At 43.9% G+C, this 14,630-nt stretch overlaps 1 protein-coding gene across 2 annotated transcripts in view; it reads left to right on the plus strand.

The window, feature by feature from the left end:
• The first annotated feature begins 3,083 nt into the window (after positions 1-3,083).
• The window catches only part of hnrnph1l (heterogeneous nuclear ribonucleoprotein H1, like), a 51,069-nt gene continuing 39,522 nt past the window's right edge, over positions 3,084-14,630 (plus strand). For both annotated transcript variants that reach the window (XM_078231005.1, XM_078231006.1), the window contains exons 1-3: positions 3,084-3,264; positions 7,230-7,362; positions 13,322-13,477. In XM_078231005.1, coding sequence (XP_078087131.1) covers positions 7,272-7,362; positions 13,322-13,477 — 247 coding nt within the window. In that variant the 5' untranslated portion in view covers positions 3,084-3,264; positions 7,230-7,271. The remainder of the gene's footprint in view (positions 3,265-7,229; positions 7,363-13,321; positions 13,478-14,630) is intronic.

Below are 14,630 nucleotides of genomic sequence, written 5' to 3' on the forward strand. Positions count from 1 at the left end.
GCCTTATGCTGACATCACTTTCAAAAATTGACATCAGGCGTTTGAATTCCGGTGCCACCAGGTTTCTGGATTCTGGATGGCTTCTCTCCTCTGTACTGCACCTTCACAGGTCAGCTCCCGAGTGTCTGGAGCGCTCTGTTCCACCCCGCTGCTCCCTCACAGGTCAGCTCCCGAGTGCACGGCAGCTGAAATTATAACCATATAACTAGCCTCTACTTCTGTCGCAGGGCAAGGCTACTTTCTGAAGAAGAAACAGTTAAAAAGTAAAAAAGCAGAAGAGCAGCTCTTCCCCTCTGCACCAAATTCCCAAATGTACTCACCTGGACTGTCTCACTCAAGGTAGGCTCTCAAAACTGTGCATGCACAACTTACTGATGGTCCTAAAGTCTAGCACTCTGCTGTTTTCTGGTCCAGAAGACTCACCTTTCCACTGTCTCTAGCAGCAAAGTCTCTCACTCTGTTGCCTCCTGCCCCGTAGTCTTGCATTCTCTGCTGTTCCCTGCCATGAACTCATTCTCTGCTGCTTTCTAGTCCTGATGTCTCACACTTGTTTCTGACATCAAGGACGAGTATTTTCTATTTCCGGCCCTTGAAGTCTTACGCTCTGTGCCGTTTTGTGGTCCTGAAGTCTTGCAACGTCTTGTTGTTTTTTTTGGTCTGGAAGGCTTGTTCTCCTTGTTTCTGGTTCTGAAATCTCTCACTCTATGTTGTTTTCTGGTCCTGATGTTCGCTTTCTGCTGTTTTCGGGAGTTGAGATCTCTCACTTTCAGCTGTCTCCTGCCCCAGACTCTCACTCCCCACTGCTTCATGCCTCGAAGTCCACGCACTCTCTGCTGTTTAGCGGTCCTAAAGTCGCGCACTCACCACTGTGCTGGTGCAGATCTTTTGCACAATCTGCTATTTTCTGGTCCTAATGCCTCCTCGCTCTCTCTGCTGTTTTGCTGACTCCCGACCAAAGACTCACCCTCCCCGCCTTTCCTGCCCCGAATTATTTCCCTCTGTGCTGTCTGCTGCCCTCAAACCCCTCACACTCCTAAATCTCGCGCCCACTGCTGATTTCTGGTCCTGAAGTCTTCCACTCTTCGCGGTTCCCTGCCCCGAAGACTCTTGCTCTCCGCTCTTTTCTGGTCCAGACGTCCCGCATTTCCCCTCTTCTGGCACCTGAGACTTGCAGTCTCCGTTATCTCATGCCTTCGAATCTCCTTTCGGCCGTTTTTTTTGCTACAAAGTCTCTCGCTGCACAGATTTGCACTGCCCGCCTATTCTGGCCCTGCAGCCTCTCACTCTCCCTCATTCTGTGTCCTAAGGTCTCGCATTCTCTCCTGTTTCTGGCCCTCAAGCCTCACAGTTTCCCGCTGCTCCTCGTCCCAAATTCCCTCACTTTCCCGCTCTTTTCTGATCCCAAATTCTCTCACGCTTTCCCGCTGTTCCTCACCCAAAATTCTCTCGCTTTCCCTGCTCTCTGATCCAAAGTTCTCACAGGTTCCTACTATTTTCTGATCCCAAACTCTCTCACCTTCCCACTGTTTTCTGATCCCAAATTCTATCACACCTTCTGCTTTCGCTTCCCCCTATTCTCATACTTTCTCGCTGTTTTCTGATCCCAATTTTCCTCACGTTCCCGCTCTTTTTTTGATCCCAAAATCTCATATTTTCCCCGTTGTTCCTTATCCTAAATTCTCTCGCACTTTCCCGTTCTTACCTGATCCCAAATTCTCAGTTCCCCGCAGTTCCTCATCCGAAATTCCCACTTTTTGCTTTCAATCGCCCAACTTCTCTCAGTCCCGCTGTTTTCTGATCCCAGATTCGCTCACTTTCCCTGTTTTCTGATCTAAAGTTCTGTCACTTTCCCGCTCTTTTGATCCCAAGTTCTGTCACTTTCCCGCTCTTTTGATCCCAAGTTCTGTCACTTTCCCACTCTTTTGATCCCAAGTTCTGTCACTTTCCCGCTATTTTCCGATCCCCAATTCTCTCACATTCCCGCTGCTTTCTGATCCCTACTTCTCTCACACTTTTCCGCTTTTCCTCATCCAAAATTTCATCTTTCTTCTTCCCCTTGCCCCCAATTCTCTCACATTCCCGCTGCTTTCTGATCCAAACTTCTCTCACACGTTCCCGCTCTTCCTCATCCCAAATTCTCATTCCGCTGTTTTCTGATCCAAAGTTCTCTCACTTTTCCGCCGTTCCTCATCCCCAATTCTCTCTCCCTTTCCCGCTGTTTTCTGATCCCAGATTTGCTCGCCTTCAGCTGTTTCTCCTCCCAAATTTTCCCACTTCCCGCGGTTTCTCATCCCAAATTGTCACGCCTTCTTGCTGCTCCTCATCCCAAATTCTCACCCACTTTGCGGTGCTCCTCATCCCAAATTCCCCCTCACTTTCCAGTCCCTTGCCCCGACTCACCGCCGTTTTGTTTTTTGGATGCTGAAATCTCAGAGGGTGGTTGTGCCTTGAGGAGATTACAGAGGTGGGGAGTGGGCGAGGGTCGTGGAGTGAATTTAAAAGGATGATAAGAATTTTAAATCAAGGCATCGCCTGATGGGAGTCAATATAAATAAATAATTGACCGGTCGGTGAATGGGACTTGGCGCGAGGCTCTGAGCGTCCCCGCCAAATAAAATGACGTTCCCTCAAAAATGTTAACAACTTTCTCACAAATACTTCAGCACTAACTTTAAATCAAATAATCACAACCTGGGTATTCAATATAACTTTGCTCCATAAGGCAAGGAGTAATAATTAGAGCAAATTATAAGCCTGCTAGACTTTTTTTGTCACAAAACTCTCGATTAACCACCTCATTATCAATGACTCAAAATAATGTCGACTTTAAACTGTTGGGAGGCAGAATGGGAACAACAGACGACAGCTGCCCCCACGCAACGGGGGAGGGGGCAGAGCTGCGCAGACGCAGTAGAGGGCGGGGGCCGCTTTGCGCGCGCAGGGGAGAGCCCGGGGGGCGGGGTCAACTCCGCGCATGGGGCGGGGGGGCGAAACCGGGTTGGCGCGGCCTGCCGTGCGCATGTGCAGCACCGGCGGCGGGCCCGGCTTTGCGCAGTCGCAGCGCCGGCGGCGGGGCCAGCTTTGCGCAGGCGCGGTGTTGGTGACGTATAGCTTCCGTTCGGCTGAGGCGATCTTCCACGCTTTTGAAAAGAAAAGGAACGGAAGGAGACGCGGTGTTAACGGACGTGTTGTTGCCGTCGATGTTATAAACCCGAAATTAATCTTTGGTTGAGGTTTCCTGTCGTCTGTATCGCCTCCTCTCCGGTAAGTAATTTTGCTCAGGGTTTGTTTTCGGGTTGCCTTTGAGAAAGCGAGTGCGCGGTTGGTCGGCGCGTGCGCGCGGCCTGGGCCTGGCCGTCGAGGCCTCATTTTCCTGGGTGTCCCTCGGCCTTTTGTTTCTCTCTCCCTGTCTCGCTCTCTTTCTCTCCTCATCGACGGTTTTCCTCAGCCCAACTCTGTTCGCGAGATGGCATCGGGCGGACTGCTCGGAATACATTTGTGCCCAATTATGGGAAACTGCGGATGCCGCTCGTTGCCGAGTTGAGGCCTAGCCACCCCTCCCCCCCCCCCGCCTATTTTCCCCCCGGGATTTCCACAAAGCTGAGACCTGCCCGGTTTGTTGTTTGTTTCCTCCTCAACCACCAGTTTAAAAGTCAGGAGCAGTGGCCTGATAGTGAGAAGGCGTCTGAGAAAGAGACGGAAGGAGAAGGTATTCCTGCTTTATGTTCAGTGACAATGTGCGGTTGTTGTGACTACTGTTTGGATTTTCCTACAGTCGATGGAAGATAATTGACTCACATCTGAGCAACGACCGAGGTGGTAACCTGGTAAAACTTAATTTTGGTCAGGTAATGGTGGCTGAATAGAATGGACCCAGAATGGATATTTCACGTTCAAAAACTACACTTTGAATTGATGTTTATGTTGTCAGCTATTTTAGAAGCCTAGTGCAATGTCTCAACAAATGCATTTCATGTGGTGTAAAGTAGTCATCTATTTAGTTTTTAACTATTTTCTCACCTGTGACCTCTTATGTAGTTAATATATTTGGTAGTTGTAAACCATGCTTTAAAATTGCCTGAGACCAACTTTGAAAATGTAGTGTTACAACTAGCTCCTTGAAGATTTGGTTATGAAGCTGCTGTCCAGAGGTATGCATTGCATAGGTAGTATTCAGTTATTAAAGAATTATTTTAAAATATGAAAAATTTTCAAATAAAATATTTATTCATTGGACCAGCTGTGGCCTGTGCTGAAATTTGGTTTTATCCATGGTAGTACTGTTCACAACGATCTGAGCAGACTGAGCTCTGTACAGCAAAGGTTTGGCACTTGATTAATCATATACCTCCCCTTCTCCCCTGAAAATAACAGTTGTATCTTTTCCTCCGCTTTTCCTTCCCCAAGTCAATTTGAGGTACAGTCCACTCACTGCTTCTAATTTCACTGATTGACCAGCTGACTTGCAATCCAAGATTTGTACTTAATGTTAATTTTTAAAAATTCATTTGTGGGATATGGGCATCACTGGTTGGCCAGCATTTATTACCCATTCCTAGCTACCCTTGAGAAGGTGCTGGTGAGCTGCCTTCTTGAATCGCTGCAGTTCATGTTCTGTGGGTTGACCCACAATGCCTTCAGGGAATGAATTCCAGGATTTTGACCCAGTGATTGTTTAGGAACAGTGATATATTTCCTGGTCAGGATGGTGAATGGCTTGGAGGGGAACTTGCAGGTGGTTCCATTTATCTGCTGCCCATGTCCTTCTAGATGGAAGTGATCATGGATTTGGAAGGTGCTATCTAAGGATCTTTGGTGAATTGCTGCAATGCATCTTGTAGATAGTACACACTGCTGCTACTGAGCGTCGGTGGTGGAGGGATTGAATGTTTGTAGATGTACCAATCAAGCAGCTGCTTTGTCCTGGAAGGTGTCATGGTTCTTGAGTGTTGTTGGAGCTGCACCCATCCAGGCAAGTGGGGAGTACTCCATCACACTCCTGACTTGTGCCTTGTAGATGGTGGATAGGCTCTGGGGAGTCAAAAGGTGAGTCACTTGCCACAGTATTCCTAGCCTCTGACCTGCCCTTGTAGCCACTCTGTTTGTGGTGAGTCCATAGAACATAGAACAGTACAGCACAGAACAGGCCCTTCGGCCCACGATGTTGTGCCGAGCTTTATCTGAAACCAAGATCAAGCTTGAGTCCAGTTGAGTTTCTGGTCAATGGTAACCCCAAGGATGTTGACAGTGGGGGATTAGTGATGTTTCCACTATTGAATTGTCAAGGGGTGGTGGTTAGTATCTCTGCTTGGTGATGGTCATAGCCTGGCATTTGTGTGGCGTGAATATTACTTGCCAATTGTCAGCCCAATCCTGGATATTGTCCAGATCTTGTTGCATTTGAACATGGACTGCTTCAGTATCCGAGGAATCGCAAATAGTGCTGAACATTGTGCAATCATTGGCGAACATCCCCACTTCTGACCTTATGACGGAGGGAAGGTCATTGATGAAGCAGCTGAAGATTGTTGGGCCTAGGACACTACCCTGAGGATGTCCTGGAGCTGAGATGACAGACCCTCCACAATCATCTTCCTATATACCAGGTATGACTCCAACCAGCGGAGAGTTTGCTCCCTGATACCCATTGATTCCAGTTTCATTAGGGCTCCTTGATGCTACACTCGGTGGAATGTGGCCTTGATGTCAAGGACGGTTACTCTCCTCACTTCTGGAATTCAGCTCTTTTGTCCATGTTTGAACCAAGGCTGTAATAAGGTCAGGAGCTGAGTGACCCTGGCAAAACCCAAACTGGGCGTCATTGAGCAGGTTATTGCTGAGCTGGTGCTGCTTGATGGCGCTATTGATGACCCCTTCCATCACTTTACTGAAGATCGAGAGTAGACTGGGCGCTAATTGGCCGGGTTGGATTTGTCCTTTGAGTATAGGACATACCTGGGCAATTGTCCACATTGTTGGGAAGATGCAGAATACTTAGTCAAATTTGCCTTGACTACTTAAATTTGGAAAATGAGGAAGCTTTCACTGCCAAATATTGTGATTGATGCATGTTGGGGTGGGAGGGAGAGGCAAGAGAATGTTATAGCTGTAGTGCAGTTATAGGTATTTTGGTGGCACAATTGTTAGCTCTGCTGCCTCACGGTGCCAGGTTCCCAGGCTCAATTCTGACCGCAGGTCAGTACTCGTGTGGAGTTTGCACTTTCTCCCCGTGTCTCTGTGGGTTTCCTCCGGATGCTCTGGTTTCCTTCCACAATCCAAAGATGTGTGGGTTAGGTTGTTTGGCGATGCTAACTTGACCTGAGTGAAGGGGGGATTGGCAGGGTAAATGTGTGGGATTACGGGAATAGGGCCTAGGTGGGATTGTGGTTGGTACAGACCCGATGGGCTGAATGGCCTCCTTCTGTACTGTAGGGATTCAATGATTTTTGGGAGGTGGTTGGCCTGGGTCAATTCTGTCTTGTATACTTGGGAGGTATATTTGCGAAACTGCTCAGTTTTAGCTCCTAACTGCCAAGGGTGTCATTGACAAGTATGCCCATGTGTGATGAACCAAAAAAGTTGAAAGCAATTCTATAATAAAGAGATTTGTCAAGTCTTCCCTTATTAACTAAATAACTTTTAATAGTCAGTTGACAAAATCAATGTAAAATCTGGTTGAAGGAGAAAAGTGAGAATGAGTGTCAGCTATGGCTCAATGGGTATCACTCACCTCTTGAGTCAGAAGATGGTGATTTCAAGTCCCATTGCAGAGACTTGAGCACAAAATCTAGGCTTTTGTTGCAGTGCAGTACTGAGGAGTGCTGCATGGTTAGAGATTCTGTCTATTGGTACTGTCAGCCAGGATATGGCACATTTCTGAAGTGCAAGTGAGTTTGTTCTTCTTTGTCAATATTTATCCATCAACCAATATCACCTCTCTAAAAAATGAAATCTTGCCATTATCTCTGATTTTTTTTGTGTGAGCTTTGTGTGCAATTGTCTGCGTGTTACCTGCGTTACAACAAATATAACACTTCAAAACCTCATTGGCTGGGAGGTTGCGAAAGGAGCGATATGAATGAAAGTCTTTATCATGCAAAGCAGTTACAGGATACCATATCAAACTAGAGATTGAATGTCTCCAAATAGAGTCTTTGAAAGTGAACTGTTTGTTCTATGTCTAATGTATTTATAATTTAAATGCAAAAATGTGTTAACTCTGTCTTCAGGATTTTTAAGAGGAAGAAATACCACATCAACTGAAAGAAGTCATGTCTAGCTCAGATAGTGATGGATTTGTTGTCCGTGTCCGTGGATTACCCTGGTCATCTGCTGCTGAGGAGGTGTTACGCTTTTTTTCTGGTATGTGAAATGAAAAGGATAACGGAAGGGACCAGAATTACCTAAAGGCAGTTGGTGAAAGTACCACACTGTCATTGTACATTAGCATGTCAAGTATCTATTTGACATAGAGGATTGTACGATGCTAAATGCATCAATGATCTTGCAATGAATATTCTACAAAAATAATTGTGACATGCATATTGCTAATTTTTTGTATCTTTTAATATCTACACTTTTCAAAGCTAGGATTTCAGTATAATTGACATAACTCACCCTCATTAATGCACTACAGCGTGTGTTTCTTCGATGCAACTTACAGTTTGCAGTGTCAAACTTGCATCGCTTGTGACTAAATTTTTAAGTGCATTTCATACAGTTGATTTTAAAAATGTCTAAAACTATTCAGAGAGAGAGAGGCCTGAGATAGCACTATATCCTTGTTTTAAAGTTGCTAACTTCCATACTGAAGAGTGAAACTCCCTTTTAACCAATTCCACATGAACTTTAGGAATAGCATTCATCTTTGAGATCATTGAACCAGATCAGGTTGAGTTTAGATATTGCTCGAGTTGCAATGCACTGATTTCCCCCCCCCCCCCTCAAATAAATATTAGTAATTGCATTGCTTTTTCCCACTTTTTATCATCACCACTTCTCATAACATTTTAAGAATTTGAAATTATGCTGCCCTGCAGGTTGCAACAAGGAGGCCATTTGGCCCATCAAGTCTGCACTGACAACAGTCCCACCCAAGCCCTAGCCCCATAACCCACGTATTTACTCTATTAATTCCCCTGGCACGAAGGGGCAATTCAGCATGGCCAATCCAGCCAACCTGCACATCTTTGGACTGGGAGGGAACCCATGCAAACACGAGAATGTGCAAACTCCATAATCAACCGGGGCTAGAATTGAACCTGGACCCCTGATGCTCAGAGGTAGCAGTTCTATCCACTGTGCTGCCCATATGTTAACTGGTCATTTTTGATTTGGTAGGTTGTAAATAGTAGGATAACATGAATCGGTGCTTGGGCTTCAACTATTTAATCTATATCAAATGCTTGGATGGGACCAAGTGTACCATATCACTGTAGTTCACTGAAATACAGCTAGGAGGGAATATAAGTTGTGTGCGTAGTGCAAGGGCATACGAACAAGTTAAGTGAGTGGGCAGAAGATGACAGATGGAATATGATGTGAAAAAGTGTGAAATTATCAACTTTAATAAGAACAGTAGACATATAGAATATTTTAAAATAGAGAGACTAGGTAATGTTGGTATTTGGAAGAATATCGATGTTTTTCAATAAGAGTCATACCAGCATGCAGGTAGGCAAATGGTATGTTGCGCCCTTGTTCACAAAGGCATTGGATTTTGGGTGAAATCTTACTATTATATAGTGACTTGGGTGAGACCACACCTGGAGTATCTTGCACAGTTTTGATCTCCTTATCCAAGGAAGGAGATGCATGCCTTTAAAGAAGTGTAATAAATGTTCAAACTGATTCCTGGAATGAGGGGATTATCTGGAGGAGAATGTTCTATAGTTCCTCGACTCGAGTGAGAAGAGATCTCATTGAATTGTACAAATTTCTGAAGAGGCTCAACAGGATAAATGTTTACAGTTTTCCCCAGTTTGTAGTTTAGAACAAGGGTCACATGTCTCTGATTAGGAGGTCAGTCATTTTTAATTTGCTTTGGGATAAAAGCATCACTGGTTGGGCCAGCATTTATTTCCCAGAACTTGGTTTGGAAAAATTAGGTAATGTACTGTTAGTCCCTTCATTTTGTGGGGACTAAATGCAGTGGAATAGATTATAAATGATAGAATGCTGACAGTGTCACATATAGAGGAACTTTATGTACATAGATTCCTGAAGGTGTTTAGATAGGTAGATAAAGTGGTCAAGTGACATGCAGGGTATTTGCTTTTGTTAACTGTAGCATTGAATGCAGGAGCTGGAAGTTACGCTCAAACTATATGAAAGACTGGTAAGGTTACAGATGTATACAGTAAATGGCAGAACCCTTAAGCGTATTGATAGGCAAAGGGATTTGGGTGTACAGGTACACAGGTCACTGAAAGTGGCAATGCAGGTGGAGAAGGTAGTCAAGAAGGCATACGGCATTTTTTCCTTCATCAGCCGGGGTATTGAGTTTAAAAATTGGCAAGTCATGTTGCAGCTTGATAGAACCTTAGTTAGGCCGCACTTGGAATATAGTGTTCAATTCTGGTTGCCACATTACCAGAAGGATGTGGAGGCTTTGGAGAGGGTACGGAAAAGACTTACCGGTTTGTTGCCTGGTATGGAGGGCATTAGCTAACAAAGGGGAAGTTGGAGAAACTTGGTTTGTTCTCACTGGAACGACAGAGGTTGAGGAGCGACCTGATAGAAGTCTACAAGATTATGAGAGGCATGGACAGAGTAGATAGTCAGAAGCTTTTTCCCAGGCTGGAAGAGTCAATTACTAAGGGCACAGGTTTAAGGTGCGAGGGGCAAGGTTTAAAGGAGATGTACGAGGCAGATTTTTTACAGAGTGTAGTGGGTGTCTGGAACTCGTTGCCAGAGGAGGTAGTGGAAGCAGATAGGGTAGTGACTTTTAAGGGGCATCTTGACAAGTACATGAATAGGATGGGAATAGAGGGATGTGGTCCTTGGAAGGGTAGGGGGTTTTAGTTAAGTCGGGCAGCATGGTCGGTGCAGGCTTGAAGGGCCTGTTCCTGTGCTGTAATTTTCTTTGTTTTATACGGTCTGGTCAGTATACTACTGGAAAGATATTATTGCAATAAGAGAGGATACAATGGAGATTTACAATTATCGTGCCTGTAATGGAGAATCTTAATTATGACTAAAGGTTGGATAGGCTAGAGTATTCTTTGGAATGGAGGAGGCCGAGGGTTGTTACAATTGAAGTGCATAAAATTGGGAGATCTAAATGGTCAATAGGAAGACCCTGTAACCTTTGGTTAAGGAGTCCATAACCAGGAGGCATAGATTTAGGGTAAGGGGCAGGAGGATTTGGGGAGAGATTTTTACCTGTAGGTTGGTGGAGTTCTGCAACTTGCTGTCTGAAAAGGTAGTAGAGGCAGAAACCCTCAAAATTTTAAATGTACTGGATGTGCACTTGAAATGCTGTAACCTATACTATGGACCAAGAGCTGGAAAGTGCCGTTGGGCTACTTGTTGGCCTCCCTCTGTGCTCCTAATTTCCATGGTTCAATGATCCTGATTTCCTTTGAAGAATTACCTTGTTGAATTGCTGCAGTCCATGTCGTCTCAGTATGCTCATAGTACTATGCTAGTGACTGATATGAGAAGTCTTTTCATTCAGGAGGATTGTAGAAGCTTGGAATCCATCCTTTAGAACTGTGGATACTCATTGAGTATATGGTAGAGTTTTATAGATCTAAGTAGAGTGGTATAGGAATTGCACCAAAAGGTACAACTGAAGTAGATCATCCATGATGTTGAAAGGCAGAGCAGACTGGAAAGGTTACTCTTGTTAACTGAGTTTACTGTCCAAGCAACCTGAAGGCATTTGCAGTTCACAGGAAATTGGAGCTGGGGTAAACCATTTGGCCCTCGAGCCTTCTCTGTCATTCAACTGGATCCTGGCTGATCATCTCCCTCGATGTATCCCCATGCCTCTTGATGTTTTCAATATCTAGAAATCTCTGTCTTGAGCGTACTCTGATTAAACCTGCTAGGATAGAGAATTCCAAAGATTTACTACCCTCTGAGCGAATAAATTCTGTCTCGTTTTTCTTTTGAGACTGTCCCCTGGTTCTAGAACCCATAGTTAAGGAAAACCTTCTTCCTGCAAATGCCTGTTGTGCCCTGGCCTCCTTTTGGTACAAGTCATCTGTGAATGAAAATTTAACCTGGATCCTTTAGGCTATACGGCTCAAGACACGATTGTGGTAACCATTTCAGATCAAATTTAAGCTCCTAGGTGACTTCCTTTTAAATCTCAGGAATTTTAACTTGCTTTTGAGGGTTTCTTTTGAAATCATATTTGAATCCAAACAACATGTATATTAATTTTGCTTTCATATCTGGCTATTTTTTCTGAGTTGGTTCTAATTATTAGCTTCATGCTAAGTATCTTTATGTAGTAAATCGCAAGACTCCATCCAGTTGCACACATTCCATTTGCTTTGTTCTATGAATTTTAAATGCCAACTTCATTCTTTTAGTTTCTGTTAGGCATACTTATACAGCTGCTTATGCTCGGTGCTTGCACTTATCCTGCTTCGGTAGGACATGGGGATTTTTGTCTGGGTCTTGCTTTTTGTTTTTGCTTCCCACGGTGACTTGGAAGGGAATTTCTTTTGCATTCAAAGTAGAATGGGACTTGAACCATGCTGATGTTAATTGCTTTTCCTTGTTAAGTTATAGGTTGCATCATTTAGAGACTTGCCTAACAAATTGATGCTTGACCATAAAGGCAGATATTTGTGGTTTTTCTGCTCTTGATACGATCTCAGCTGATTTTACAACTGGACAGTCAGGCCATGACTTTTTTTTTTAAAGAGGTGTGGGTGAACAGCCACAGGACTGCCAATTAACTTTTAACAAAATAAAACATTTTATTAAACATGAACAGATTGACTATAATGCGATACATCTTCACCCTCTTGGATGTATACAGATTTCAAAGGATAACACAAATATACTATAATGTTCTCGGTAAGTACGCAGTCCATTTAACCCACCACACCAACTGTGGTCAGACACACCATACTTGTCATGCTGTGAGCAAACTGGAACTCCGACTTCCACATGGGTGTTTCCAAACTCCAGTCTCAAAGCAACGTGCCTTGAAATCTTCTCCCATGCTATTTGCCACACACATTCAAGTTTCCACATGTGTACCCAACATCACTGATTGAACACCACTGCTTCACAGGCTGTATTAAGGTGTCATCAACCTTGGGATTACTTCAGGTATCTGACTTCTTGCCAGCTGACTTCAGCAGGTCTGCACCTTTCAGCTGTGTCTTTAACTGGGAGCCTCTCTGTTCCCTTTAACTTCAATGAACAATGCCTTGTTCATATTCCAGTTCTTAATTTGATTTCAGTCTTCCTGGGACTCCTTTTTCATCCCCTGGTTTCTAGAGCTATCTGTTCTTTAGCTTTTGGGACTTGCTTTCTGCCCCTTGCTCCATTGTCTTATCTCTGCTGACGGTTTCTGAGAGAAGTGCTTTCTTCTCAGATACCTGATTCCAACTGGACCACAAGTGCTTATGCTTTTTAATGTGAGCCACTGGTCGCTAAGTGATAGACTAGTCTTTCTTTAAACCTTGTTTGTTTTCACATTGTAAACCTTTTATTTACAATGCATGTATAGTCTGAAGTGACCAAAGCCCATAGACATACAGCCACCTTTGTTTAGAATGAAGCTAACTAAAGTTTTAACCCATTTAAATACAAAAGCACAACATTAAACTTGAAGTTGTACATTTCTACTCCCCATAAATACAAATATAGTTACTTAAAACTACACGTTTCCTGATACCTGGCAATGCTTTACCATTAGAACAAGAGGGCATTCATCTCTTGAACTTATTCTGCCTAGATCAAGTTGATTTTTCTTCAATTCCATTTGTCCACAGTAGTTTTCCTTGATCCCTACCTAATGCAAATTTGTCTCTGTTTGAAATTTCAGTTTTCCCAGCATCCAACAGTTCTGAGGAATTCTAATTGTTTCTCTCTCCACAAATGCTGCTGGACCTGCTGAGTTTTTCCAGTGTTTTCTATTATTTCAGATCTCCAGCATTGCAGTATTTTGCTTTTAAATATAAATGTGTAATCGAGCTGGGTTTGTTTGACCTAATGATGCACATGGCAGATTTACTTTCAGAATTATTTGTGGATTAAGTTTATAATAAGTATAAAATTCTTAACTAGTGTTTGGTATTTTTGAGTGCTTAAAAATATTTGTCAGCTTGGTTTCTCTACCTTTTCATTTCAGATTGCAAAATCTTAAATGGGATTTCTGGAATTCATTTTACGTATACCAGAGAAGGTCGTCCTAGTGGGGAAGCATTCATTCAACTGGAAACTGATGATGATTTCAAAATTGCAATGAAGAAAGACAAAGAAAGTATGGGGCATAGATATGTAGAAGGTGAGTTCATAATTTTAAGGAGTCTGCTGTAATTTCTGCTTGTATATGTGACAGCAAAAAGTACAGCACAGGAACAGGCCCTTTGGCCTCCAAGCTTGTGACGATCATGATGTCTGCCTAAACTAAAACTGTATGCACTTATGGAGTTCGTATCCTTCCATTCCCATCCTATTCATGTATTCGTCTAACTGCCCCTTAAATGCTGCTATTGTACCTGCTCCCACCACCTCCTTGGGCAGCATGTTACAGGCATTCACCATCCTTGGTTTTAAAAAAAAAAGAACTTGCTTCGCACATCGCCTCTAAACTTTTCCCCAAGCACCTTAAACCTATGTCCTGTAGTACTTGACTTTTCTACCCTAGGAAAGAGCATCTCACTATCCACTCTGTCCATGCCACTCGTAATCTTGTAAACCTCTATCAGGTCACCCCTCGTCGTTCCAGTGAGAATAAACCAAGTTTAGAACATAGAACATAGAACATTACAGCGCAGAACAGGCCCTTCGGCCCACGATGTTGCACCGACCAGTTAAAAAAAAAAAAACTGTGACCCTCCAACCTAAACCAATTTCTTTTCGTCCATGAACCTATCTACGGATCTCTTAAACGCCCCCAAACTAGGCGCATTTACTACTGATGCTGGCAGGGCATTCCAATCCCTCACCACCCTCTGGGTAAAGAACCTACCCCTGACATCGGTTCTATAACTACCCCCCCTCAATTTAAAGCCATGCCCCCTCGTGCTGGATTTCTCCATCAGAGGAAAAAGGCTATCACTATCCACCCTATCTAAACCTCTAATCATCTTATATGTTTCAATAAGATCCCCTCTTAGCCGCCGCCTTTCCAGCGAAAACAATCCCAAATCCCTCAGCCTCTCCTCATAGGATCTCCCCTCCATACCAGGCAACATCCTGGTAAACCTCCTCTGCACCCTCTCCAAAGCCTCCACATCCTTCCTGTAATGTGGGGACCAGAACTGCACACAGTACTCCAAGTGCGGCCGCACCAGAGTTGTGTACAGTTGCAACATAACGCTACGACTCCTAAATTCAATCCCCCTACCAATAAACGCCAAGACACCATATGCCTTCTTAACAACCTTATCTACTTGATTCCCAACTTTCAGGGATCTATGCACACATACACCTAG

This window comes from Mustelus asterias, chromosome 16, assembly GCF_964213995.1.
Source record: "Mustelus asterias chromosome 16, sMusAst1.hap1.1, whole genome shotgun sequence".
NCBI classification, from domain to species: domain Eukaryota; kingdom Metazoa; phylum Chordata; class Chondrichthyes; order Carcharhiniformes; family Triakidae; genus Mustelus; species Mustelus asterias.